The following is a 12408-nucleotide window of genomic DNA, read 5'->3' as shown; positions in this document are numbered from 1 at the left end:
CCGTTAGTGGGCCCCCATGGGGCCCACTAACGTATCTAGATCGAGTCAATGGATTTGGAGCGAAATTGAGCATACGTATGGACTTAGGGACAAACATGCATAATACCTTCGTTCGGGCTTGGTCGGGCCAAAATCTTTACTCTTACTTTATGCAATTTAAATTCATATTTGTGCCTTTAAATTCAATATGTTGGAACTCTTATATGATTGTCATACAATTTAGAGTCGCTAAAAACTGATCGCTGTTAAAATTTAACTCATGTATGAAATGAAAGATAGACTGAGACATTTTTGGACTTATAACATTGGATTTGGGAAAATTACTGGGTTAATTTGACATTACTAGAACTTTGGGGAACTGAATTGCCCAAGACCGTTCTGGACCACTCTAAAACTTATGGACTGATTTTGAACATTCAAACTTGAGAAAATGCATACGAAATGGATTAAAATTTGGATTAATAAAGAATATAATTGATAAAAATGAATAACATATCATGATGAATTATATATATATATATATATATATATATATATATATATATATATATATATATATATATATATATATATATATAGTATAATAATATGTTAAAACTATTTTCATAACTTAAAATTTTTGGGTGTACTTACGTGGAGTCCTACCTAGGCTAAGAGCCTTCGGATATTAGCTTAGGTTTTCAAGTCCGACACCCATGCTCAAATTTTGAGCGGAATTATACTTCGATAATTTCTTAAAATGAACATTTGCATGTAAATGACACCCTTTTATTGCAGAAATCTAGACTTAAGCTATTTTTTCCAAAACAATTTATAATCATAAGGTAAACTATCAGAACCCGTAGGTAAACTGCAATTGAGCGGATCCTTAATATCGGGGTGCCTAACACCTTCCCCAGGGATCACCAGAACCCTTACCCAGAATTTGGTAGATTAGGTTTCTTTTAAATAGTTTTTAAATGAACCCTTTTCGAACTGGTTTTCCTAATTTTCTAAAAATTTGGTGGCGAGTCTAAAATGTATCCTTTAGAGCACCATTAAATGGTTGGCGGGTTTTTCCGACTTTTCCGGTACGATTCACAACCGTACTTCCCCGGCAAACCTCCCTCCTTTTATGAGGTATGTGCAAGCCAGTTAAACTTAGAAATTCCCAACGCCCAATACACTCCTAACTTTAGATTCAGTTCACAGGCAAGGCAAACAATATAATACCTTTAGTGCTGGGGAAGAATAAAACTAAACATAGCTTTGCATTCAGTGTGTGGTATTAACTTGATTGTTCAATCTGCTGAAGGCACTGCCATGTTTGGTGGGACATTCTGTTATATCCCGTATTTCATGCATTCGGATAATTCGAGAAAGTCGTGGCAAGCTAAGGACAAGATCATTTTCAAGAATTATTTTAATGTACGAGTTGTTAGGAATATTATTTATGAACATTGGTGGTATGGAAATATTGAGAAAGGCCAAGGGTAAAAAGAGAAATTTACAAAATGGCCAATGGAAATAATGTGGAAGGTTAGGGGCAAAATGGGAATTTTACACAAGGTTCATGAAAATTCCAAAGAGGCCATATTGGCCATGTGACAAAAAAAAAAAAAAAAAGGGAAAGAAAAAGAATGAAAAATAAGATGACAAAATAAGTCATCTTTGGTGGAATTTCAAGAAAATTCTAGAGAAATAAAGAAAGGGGCTATGTGCTAAAATTTTCTTAATTGAGGGACTAAAACATAAATATAGAAAAATGGTGGAAGGCATGTATATATATGAGGAGTCATCTTTTAATTCAAGAAATTAGAGAAGGAGAAAAACAAAAGAAAGAAGACAACAACAAGGGCCATTCGGCCATGACTAGGGGAATTTGACCCCTTGAAATCTTGTCCCAAAAAATTATTTCTTCTAGTATTCCTACTAATTTGAAGGCCCTCTTCAACATGGTATAGTTATTGAAGCAAGAACCTCTCTCTTTGATGCAAGTTGACAACTTTAGTTAAGTGAGGAAGTTGAAGGAAAGGTAAGATTTCATCCCCTTTTTTATATGTTATAAGGTTTTGTTTATGTTGTAGTATGTAGAAATGGATAGAATTCATGAGAATATGGAAGTTTGCATGTGGGTGTGTATGTGTGCATGTGGCCGTGTGTGTGTATTAGTGTGTAAGTGAGATGAGTTGAATTTTATGTTGTATTCTAGTTGTGGTTGTGGTGGAATTCATATTGGAAATGAAAGTTGAATGAATTTGGTTGAAGTTGGAAATGTAGGTGTTGGCCGTGTGGTGTATGGAGTTGGAACGGAAATGGATTAATTTTGTTTAGTATGTTAGTTGTGTGTTGTGATCCTTGCAATGTAAATAAAGGTAAAATGATGTAAGTTTGCATTGAAATGGAATGTAGAAGCTTATGTCGTTTTAGTATGATTTTATGACATTATGGAAATTAAGTGCTAAGGTGCAAATTATGATGATTGTGGATGAACTTGGAAGACGGAAACGTGTTATGAATAAGTATGCTAAAGATTAGAAGTTTTGGATGAATTATGGCTATGATGGGAAGTTTGTATATTTTGTATATCTTGTGAATATTTTATGGAAATGATATGAAATGATTTAGAATTGTATTGGAATGATCTTGATTAGTAAATGAATATGAGAATGTTGGTATTGAGTTGGAAATATGAAGTTAGAATGGAAGCTATTGCACTATGTTGGAAAGAAGACTAGTTATGCTATATTGTGTTTCATAATGATTGTTTGTGTTGTTGGGTTGTTGTTGTTGATAAATTGGGCCGAGCTAAGTCTCGGGGATGCTATATGTATAGGGGAAATCTTGCCGAAATTTCGGTAGAAAAACATGAATTTAAGTTGAACTCTTGAAGCTACAACTCACAATTGGTAAACATGACCATTTGTAGATTTTGGAGAAAACGGGATTCGAATTGGAGAAGCTTAAGAAGCGGAAAAGGTATGTAAGGCTTACCCTTTCTTTCTCTTGGCATGTCCTAGATATACTAGGCTTGAATTTGGACCTCGGGGACAACTCACTCTTCGGAATCCACGTCCGAAATTGCCCTTTTTCTTTCAGTGGAATTGAACCAATTATGTTGCTAAGGGTTGGAAAAGTTATCTAAATACCTAGAACTTGAACAAATGGGACCCAACTACCTTAAAACTATCATGAATGATATTATGAAGTGTAAAATACGTAAATGGTGTCCGCCACCCCATTTGACCCGAGGTGGGCCCACAATCCCCGAGACCTAATTGTACTGTTCTATTTGCCTTATTTCTGTAAGTTAATTAAGGAAACTTTTGACTATTATTCCGAATTTGATATAAGTATCTGGTAACTCAGATATGAGCATTCCGGTTCGACCATTCTGATATAAATGCTTCGGTACGGACGATCTGATTTGAATATGTTGGTATAAGCATTCCGATGTAAATACTCTGCTTTAAGTATTCTGATATAAGTATTCAAAATAAATATTCTGATGTATATGTTCTGACATCGGTATTCTGATCTATGTATTTTGGTATAAGCATTCTGATATGATAACTCCGATATGAGTACTCCGGTGCGAGCGTCTGATATAAGTATTTTGCTATGTGTATTTGGATATGAGTCGTCTGATCCGAGTATTCTAATATGAGTATGCTTTATAAGCGTTAATGTTCTTCATGTACGATCTCGGATCGCTTAAACGATCCGAAGAGGTTTCTGTACTCCAAACACTCATAACTTTCCGATACTAACTCGGAAGAACCCGAAACTCGTTTCCGAGCCTTCGAATGTTGGTAAGTGTACGTATTCATCGAGTCTTGATTTATGTGCATATGATTTCTCACGACTCTGCTCGTGCATGGCTCAAGGTATCTTTCACTGAGTCCCGGGCCAGGGCATGTTATGTTCTCGTACGTACTCTACGGTATGATTCTGATTCACTGAGTCCCGGCCAGACATGTTCTCGTGCGCATTCCACCGCATTGTTCACCGAGTCCCTCGTACTTGCGGGCCGGGACACGTTATCCGTATGTATTTATGATTTGATGGTACGGGGATGGCGGCTGGGATGGCACATGATGATTATTCACCGAGACCCGCAAGAGTAGGGCGGGACACGTTATGTATATTTGATACATGATTCGGACACGCATGATTCCATATTACCGAGTCCCTTAACAAAGGGCGGGACACGTTATTTGCATATATGACACATGATTTCGTTATACATGATCCTATTCACCGAGTCCCTCATCGGAGGGCCGGGACACGTTATATGCATACGTGACCTATGATTTTGACACGCATTGACGAGTCTATCCACCGAGTTTGTGAGGGCCGGACACGTTACACGCATATAAGATATGTTACTTTGGCATATGGTGATTCGTTTCGCCGCGTCCCTTCGTAAAGGGGCCGGGTTCGTATCCGTGTAAATTCTATATGATTTTGATATTCATAATCTAATACGTGTCCGGAAAGTAAACGTCCGGGAATCGTACGCTCGGTATTCCGTCCGCTATATGACCTCATCCGAATATTCTCGTACGTTCGTATTATGTATAAGAAGTCATCGAGCATTCCGTACGTTCGGTATTCCGTCCGATACATAATCTTATACGAACAATCCGTACGTTCGTACTCCGCGTCCGACACGTGACATCTCCGTGCATTTCGTATTTTCTCGCACCTCTTCGGACATGCGATCCGTAATGTAAAATAAGCATTTTAGTACTGCGGTCGACTTATTTACCTTCTCGTACTCCTTCGGTATATGGGACGGGTATGTCCGGTTTGTGTCCGAGAAATAGGCGTACGGCATTTTGACTAATGTACTTATCTTTTAGTCCCGATTGTTTCGATTATGGTTTTGTTTTACGTATTGCATGCCTTACATGCTCGGCACATTTTCCGTATCGACCCCCGTCTTCGGGGTCGCGTTTCATGCCACGCAGTACTCCCGGACGAGTCGAAGTTATTATAGAAGGTGTTCCGGTCGAAGATGGCAAGCTCCATTCTCTCGGAGGGTCGCCTAAGTCGAGTTGGTTTGTTATGATTTCCGGATATATGTTAGAGACTTTGCAGACAGCGTCGTGGGTGTTGGTTGTCGGTCTGTAAGCGGCTTCGTCAGCCGATATGTCGGTCCGTGTTATGCATTGAATTTTGTATGATTATAAATTTGTTCGATTTGAAGGCTACGGGAAAGAATATTTCTGAAAATTTTTGCTATGTATTTTATCCTATTTGTTTTAAAAGTCTGGAGTGATTTTGTATGCAGTAAGAGTCTGAGGGTTCGCTCGGCCCTAGGTAAGGGTCGGGTGCCCATCACACCCAAATAAGGTTAGGGTGTGACACATTCACATTGTTTGTTACTGAATACAACAGCAAATACAAGGCTAGAGGAATGCTTATTCAGGATTCACATGATTAGAACCTGTCTTACAAGTGCATTGCTTCACATTCTGCATGATGCAGTATTATCAGTGGTTCATATGATCTGGTTTATTTCTATACATGCTAGGTGATTGCAGAACAAACATTGCATAAGGAGATTATCATAACCAAGAATGCCTGAAGAATTCTTCAAGAGACTTTGATCCATTCCACCTATGAGACCTGAAGGTGTGAAAAATGGATACAAGTCAAGGCCCTTGGAAATTAGTTTTTGTCTTATAGTGTTATTAGGATTTTGTGTAATCTTAGCATTAGTTTCACTTTCTGTCTTTTCTTTTTCCCTTTCTTTTGTGTTTCATTGTACAGATTGCCTTTTAATAAAGTGCCACCAACTGGGGTGGTTTTGAGCATAAAAAATAAAAAATAAAAAAATATACTGCATCCGGTGTAGAATTTGTTATTATTATTTTAATTAAACCTATTACTGATTCTTCTGTTTTGATTTGTTTGTGTTACTTTTCTTTTTAGTCCGATTAAAAAAGAATGACTCTTTTCCTTTTTGCTAACTCTTTAATTTCAACTTTTCACATGTCACAAGATTAGACGGCATTTTGTTACATTCTACACATCTTTAATTAGTTAACAACCACAAGATTGAAAAATCTTCTGTACTATCTTAAACTATGTGCCAAGTTAAAACCATATCAACAAATTAAAATGGAGGAAGTATATTTTATCATGTTAGTTACTAATTTTTATCAGGTTACCAATATACTTAATGTAGAAATTTACCTGTAATTATATATAGTACTCTAGAAATAACTTGATTGTGTAGATATTGTTTTACATCATCAGTGCGTAAATCGGTCTCATGAATAAATAGATTCAATAAAGGATTTAAGTTATACATAGAGTAACAACATTAAGAATTTCTTACACTACCAGTGTAATTTAACTTGCACGTTGCATGTTAGGTTACCAATTAATACTCATTCTAAAAAGTTTATTCTAAAGTGACCTGATTTTGTAAATATTTCTTACTCTATCAAAGCACATAATTCACACTCATCTAACTTAATTACTCACATTGACAGTGTATAGAACTACTACATCTATTTCAATTTATGTGAACCTATTTTATTTTAATCTGTTTAAGAAAGAATATGACCTATTTCTAAACTTGAAACTATTCAATTTAAAACATCTCATTTTATTCTTAAAGGATAAGTGTTTATAGCCACACAAGTATTATGACATGTTTCAAACTACAAATTTCAAAGGTCTTATTGCCACACAAACATTTTAGTATATTTGAGACAACAAGTTGAAAAAATCTTTCTTTCTTTAAACTCCGTGTCTAATCAAATAGATTTACAAACATGGAATGGAGAGATTATAATAAGGCATGTCATTACAATGATTTTTATCTTGCGTACATTTCACAATATTACCATTGTAATCATTTTAAATGTTATTGGACGTTGATTCATAAAATAACTTGAATTATATTAAATTCAAGATATATTAGTTCAATAAATATGTTTGGCTAATCTATTTTGATAAATTATTTAACGGCAAAGGGTCATATATACCCCTGTACTCCCTCAAATTAGTTGTCCGGATCCCCCGTTTCACTTTTCGCCTTTATATACCCTCGCCGTTAACGAAAGGGTCATATATACCCCCGACGTTAATGACCCATTTAACGGTGACACGTGTCACAATCTGAACGGCCCACCCCTTTTAAGTTTTTATTTAATTAAATATTGGACCCAACCATTATTTTTTTTTAACCCAAACCCGCCCCATTACCCGACCCATGACCCCCAATTCTAATACCGAATGAAGTAGGAGTAACTTTCTTTATCGCCAACATATTTCTCCATTGACATAAGCTTCAACAATGTCCAATTAAGCTCAATGTCCAATTAAATTTTGAAAGATGAGCTTTAAGTTAAACTTACTCTTCTTCCTCATTTCTCTATTTGCCGTCTCTCACTCTAATCTTTATGTTGATTTTCCCTTTTTTTTCCCCATCTCCCTCCTGCAAAAAGCTTCCAATATCTTCTCCGTCTCTTTAAAAATTACATTTTGTTTTACTCAACAATCATTGTATCTAATTCCTTGGTGCATTAATTTGTAAACGGGTCCTCCATAAATTATGGAGAATTGTGAATGGGTTACTTAAAGAGGGCATAAAATGTTTTGGGGTGGAGGATTAAGTTTTGGGTGGGTTTTAAAATGGGTTTAGGGGCGGGTTATAAAATGTTTTTTGGTTGGGTAGTGGATTAAAAAAGGGAAAAGAAAAATGTTGTGGGCCGTTCAGATTGTGACACGTGTCACCGTTAAACTGGCCGTTAACGTCGGGGGTATATATGACCCTTTCGTTAACGGCGAGGGTATATAAAGGCGAAAAGTGAAACGGGGGATCCGGACAACTAATTTGAGGGAGTACAGGGGTATATATGACCCTTTGCCGATTATTTAAATTCAATAAATACGAATTTAGTTAATATTTTAATTTTGTTGGGCTATAAATGATGAGCGCACGTTGTTATGTAAAAGATGTTATCTTATCTTGGAAGCAGAGGAGGGCCCACATGGTAAGGAGGGAGGGCACGTGCACTCGGTAACTTTGGGAAATTTTTTGTATATCCTTAAAAATTAGTGTGTGTGTGTGTGTGTATATATATATATATATATATATATATATATATATATATATATATATATGCACTACAATACACATAAGAGCATTTGGCACTAGCTGAAGCCTTTACTTCCCACAGCCCATACCCAAGATCGATTCCTCAGATAGTGGTCTCCCTTGGATATATTTGGTTAATAATTCTCTTTTGCACCGGATAATGTGCTTTTACCCCAAAAATTAGAATGCACAAATGAGATACCCAGGATCAATTCTGCAACCATTCATAGAGTTTGCACAACTTTGACCATTGATCTATGTAAGTTGGTTCAACAATGTTAACGTCTAGGTATTACCATTGATCTATGTAAGTTGGTTCAACAATGTTAACGTCTAGGTATTAGATCACAGTAGTCATTGGTAGTTTAGTTAGTGTCTATGTTAAGACTTAAGATAATGATCTTTCCATGATCTTCCAAATCACAGGTCTATAAGCCAATCCAGAGCCATGTGTTAGATGATGTGGCACATCAAGTCAAATTAAAAAAGAGCCAATAGACCATGAAATGTTTACTATTTGTGGCGGTCATTAAAGTGTTCCCAAGGAATGAATCAAATTCATAAGTTCAAGAATACAATTTATGATCAAAATCAAGCTCTTGGATTCAAATTTAAATCTATCAAAATTCAAGATCAAGCTCATAGAACCTTGAATTTATTTTAGAAAAGATGAATCAGAGGATTCATAGAGAGTACTACTATTGTTGAAATGTTTTTCAATCTTGATTATTTTTTTTCGACACGAATTTTATTCTTTACAACCACATCACATGTTTTATTCTGATAGTGTAAAAATTACTCACGCTGCTTGTAATAGTACAAAACCTAAACTCTAAAATAAATAAGATCGTGAGCCGACTGATACACGTGCATGATACACTCTAATAAATACAGAAACTAGCATCAACCGCAGAAGAAACGTAGAGGCAAAGTATAGAAGAACTGAAAATGATATTCCATGAGGAAAATCTCATTTATCACATGCTTCTTTACATGGCAGCTGTCATCTTAGTAGACATGTCCTTTTACACCTTCTTATGAAAGTGACGGTTTTGGTTTTCAAAGTATCTATTTTATCAACAACTATAGTACTGCTGTATTTAAAACGTGGCTTTTACTTTTTCTTAATGCCATCCTTAATTAGTGGACCCACCCACCCAACTGTCAAAGAAAACCATCTTGTGTATATTCATTCAACATCCACTTTCTTCTTCATTCTCTCTTCATATAAAAACTTGATCCAAACTTCTAAATAAATCTTGATCTTAATCTTTTTTAGTTGATTCTTTCTCTTCCTGCTCCATTCATTCAATATTCCCATATTTTGAAGAAGATGAGGAGAAATTGTAACTTGGAACTCAGGCTTATGGCTCCTTCTCTTTCACCTTTTTCTCCTAAGAATTGCACTACCCCTTACTTCTCAATGTAAGTCTCTCTCTCTTTCGCTCTCCAATAACATAATATTGATTTACTATCAGTGGTGTATCTACATAGACAAAAAGGGTGATCAATTGAATTATCAGAAAATTATACATTGATCATCATTTGGCGGAAAATAATATTTTGTATATAGAAAATGATAATGTATATAGGTCAAACATTATTTTCTTATAATTATATATATTAAATCTTCAAAATTCTTAGCGAAATTACTGGCTTCGCCATGGTTTACTACATTTTGAGGTTTTAAAAGTTTTAAGATTTCCCCCTTTTCTTATTCATTATGGACTAGTGGCTATAGTCCTTGCTTGTAATGATCAGCAGGGGCGGATCTAGTCATTGGCGAACACCCTGGGCAAAAAATTACAATATATATTTAGGACAAATTTTTTGTGTTTATGTACATATATTAATTTTTAAAATATCATAACAAACGAATGCCAATTGTACTAAGTGGTTAAATTATTTTTGACCTTTTTGAGTGAAAATCCTGTATCCGTCACTGATGATCAGTAATTATATGCATAAGGTATTGAGTGTATATTTGTTTTTCTTTACTATAGGGAGGATAAAGAAAACACAGAATTAGAGAAGCAAGCGCAACAACAGCTAACCATATTTTACAATGGAAAACTTGTGGTTTCTGACGCTACTGAGCTTCAGGTATGTCTGTCTCCATTTTTTTTTTTTTTCTCTTTTTATTTCTGTATTTTTTTTTTTTTTTTTTTTTGGGGGGGTGGTGTATGGGACCTTCTGTGCGCCCTTAGGTCACTCTATCATGACTAATTGACTATGCATGAATATGTTGGTAGTAATTACTAAAGAAAATCATCTTACCGTGTCGGCTGAATTGCAAATATTTGTAGAATTTTGACTTTTTGTTACTAGTACTATCTTCATGGTCCATATGGAAGGTGATCTAATTTGATACTTAAAAGATTATTGAACTGAAATTTCATGAAATTAAAATTCTCACAAATATGTTCCCACCCAATTAAGAAAGGAAAGAGAGGTTATCCTTCCTTTGTACTTTCCTTTTGGTGGGAGGGTGGTCGTCGAGTCTGAAAATGGAAAAAATCATAATAAGCAATATTTTTTTTTTTTTTTTTTTGATGAATCTGAATTGATCAAGGTTTCAAAGTGTCCATTAGAGAAACATGTATATTAATGAATTTGATTAAAAATATGCATGTTTTTACTTTTTCTTAATTACTAAAAGATCAAATTCCATATGATCCAAAAAGATTGTGGACATAAAAAAAAAAAAAATCGATTTCATCTTCCAACGAGTTTGTTCAATACTAAGATTGGGGATTCGTATTTTTGATCCACAAATTGCCGTTTCGTACAAACGATTTCAGTATGTCCGTTTTATTTGAGAGAAAGAGGGAAGAAATCATTTTGTAATGTTTCCATACATACAGTGTGCCACATTTTCTATAATTCGACATCATTCTTTAAATAGTATCCCTTTCACGTAGTCTACTACAATGAGCCCGTTTGGATTGGTTTATAAGTTGGAGCATAAAACATTTTAACTTTTTGAGTGTTTGGTGGTAATTAAAAGATTATTTTGTCTTAAAATAAGCCCGAAAAAATAATTAGCCCATTTGACTTATCTTATCTAAAGCGAACATAAAGTGAAAACGAATTTATAAAAAAAAAAAAATAAGTTGAATTTCTCCAAAACTTATTTTTTTAGAATTTATAAGGCTATGAAAATTTTTTATAGAAATAAGCCAATCCAAACGGGCTCAATTTTCTCAGGGAAAACAGCAACATATTTCTAATAATAAATGAGTTGTTTTGTCAAAAATCCTAATTTATTTCTTTTCCTAAATGCAGGCAAAAGCTATAATATACCTTGCAAGTAGAGAAATGGAGGGGAAAACAAAGAAGATTCTATCACCAATTTCAGAGCCGTCATCACCATTGTTACAACCTCAAACTGGTCTTTTTATGAAGAGATCTCTACAAAGATTTCTACAGAAGAGAAAAAACAGAATTCAATCAACTTCACCCTATCATCACTAGCTTCTAGTGATGAACTTTGCCTTAATTTAGTTCATTATTTGTAAATATATTTTGTATTTCGGTATGACTAATTTAATTGTATCTGTGAGAGCTAGAAAGGAATAGTTTTTTGATAAGTGGATTTCAGCAAGTACAACACAAGTATATCACTTATTTTTTCAAATATGGAAATACAAATTTTTCTCATTTTCTGTCTTTGGTAGAAGAATATCAGTTATGTGGTGAGCAAGACTTGATTTTGCTATCTTTCTGTATTCGAAGCAAGCAAAAACATAGATATGAACAACACGTTAGTTAAACGAAAAATATAATTTTAGGTCCCACAGATCGTTGTGTCGTTTTGGAATTCATTCCGCTCATTGTTACTCAAGGTTTTGGATTAATTCTATAATAGAACCGAGTAAACTGTTTTGTAAATTGACACTTGACACTTAGATTATTACCCTCTTTATTCAGGATCTCTTTAAAGACGAGTCTAGCCAATTTTTTTCCAAACTTGTTTCTAAAGTTGAGTGACCTCTTAGTTTTACAGAGATGAGACCTATTAGCTTGAGCAATTTCTAAAGCAAAATCATTTAAAAAATCTTAGCTTGGAGCCTAAACTGTTTGCTTCCCAAGATGATTTGTGATTTGTTAAAAGAGAGATCGATTAAAGAAATTAAAATGTGTTGCTTCCCAGGAGATTGTTCATGGCATCTCTAACCACAACATAGAGTATAATGTAGTAATCAAGTAATATACGGCCAAGGCGTAAGATAGGATGGATTAGAACTTCATAGTGGCAATTCTTAGAAAATTTAGTTTTTCAAAAGGCTGGATTGATCTCATCTGAAATC

At 34.7% G+C, this 12408-nt stretch overlaps 1 protein-coding gene across 1 annotated transcript; it reads left to right on the top strand.

The window, feature by feature from the left end:
* The first annotated feature begins 9308 nt into the window (after window positions 1-9308).
* On the top strand, window positions 9309-11758 carry LOC132055993 (protein TIFY 5A-like). Its single transcript, XM_059448036.1, has 3 exons — window positions 9309-9523; window positions 10102-10201; window positions 11384-11758. The coding sequence occupies exons 1-3, from the start codon at window positions 9432-9434 to the stop codon at window positions 11570-11572; spliced, it is 381 nt and encodes a 126-aa protein (XP_059304019.1). The 5' UTR covers window positions 9309-9431; the 3' UTR covers window positions 11573-11758.
* Window positions 11759-12408: the final 650 nt, after the last annotated feature.

The sequence above is a fragment of the Lycium ferocissimum genome, chromosome 1 (assembly GCF_029784015.1).
Source record: "Lycium ferocissimum isolate CSIRO_LF1 chromosome 1, AGI_CSIRO_Lferr_CH_V1, whole genome shotgun sequence".
NCBI classification, from domain to species: Eukaryota; Viridiplantae; Streptophyta; class Magnoliopsida; order Solanales; family Solanaceae; genus Lycium; species Lycium ferocissimum.
This window is presented reverse-complemented; position numbering and strand designations above follow the sequence as displayed.

Excerpts from the sequence above, each read along its gene's own strand:
- LOC132055993 (XM_059448036.1), top strand. The coding sequence starts at position 9,432 with ATGAGGAGAAATTGTAACTTGGAACTCAGGCTTATGGCTCCTTCTCTT. Across the intron at positions 9,524-10,101 it reads ACTACCCCTTACTTCTCAAT|GGAGGATAAAGAAAACACAG; the intron begins GTAAGTCTCTCT and ends TCTTTACTATAG. Across the intron at positions 10,202-11,383 it reads CTGACGCTACTGAGCTTCAG|GCAAAAGCTATAATATACCT; the intron begins GTATGTCTGTCT and ends TCCTAAATGCAG.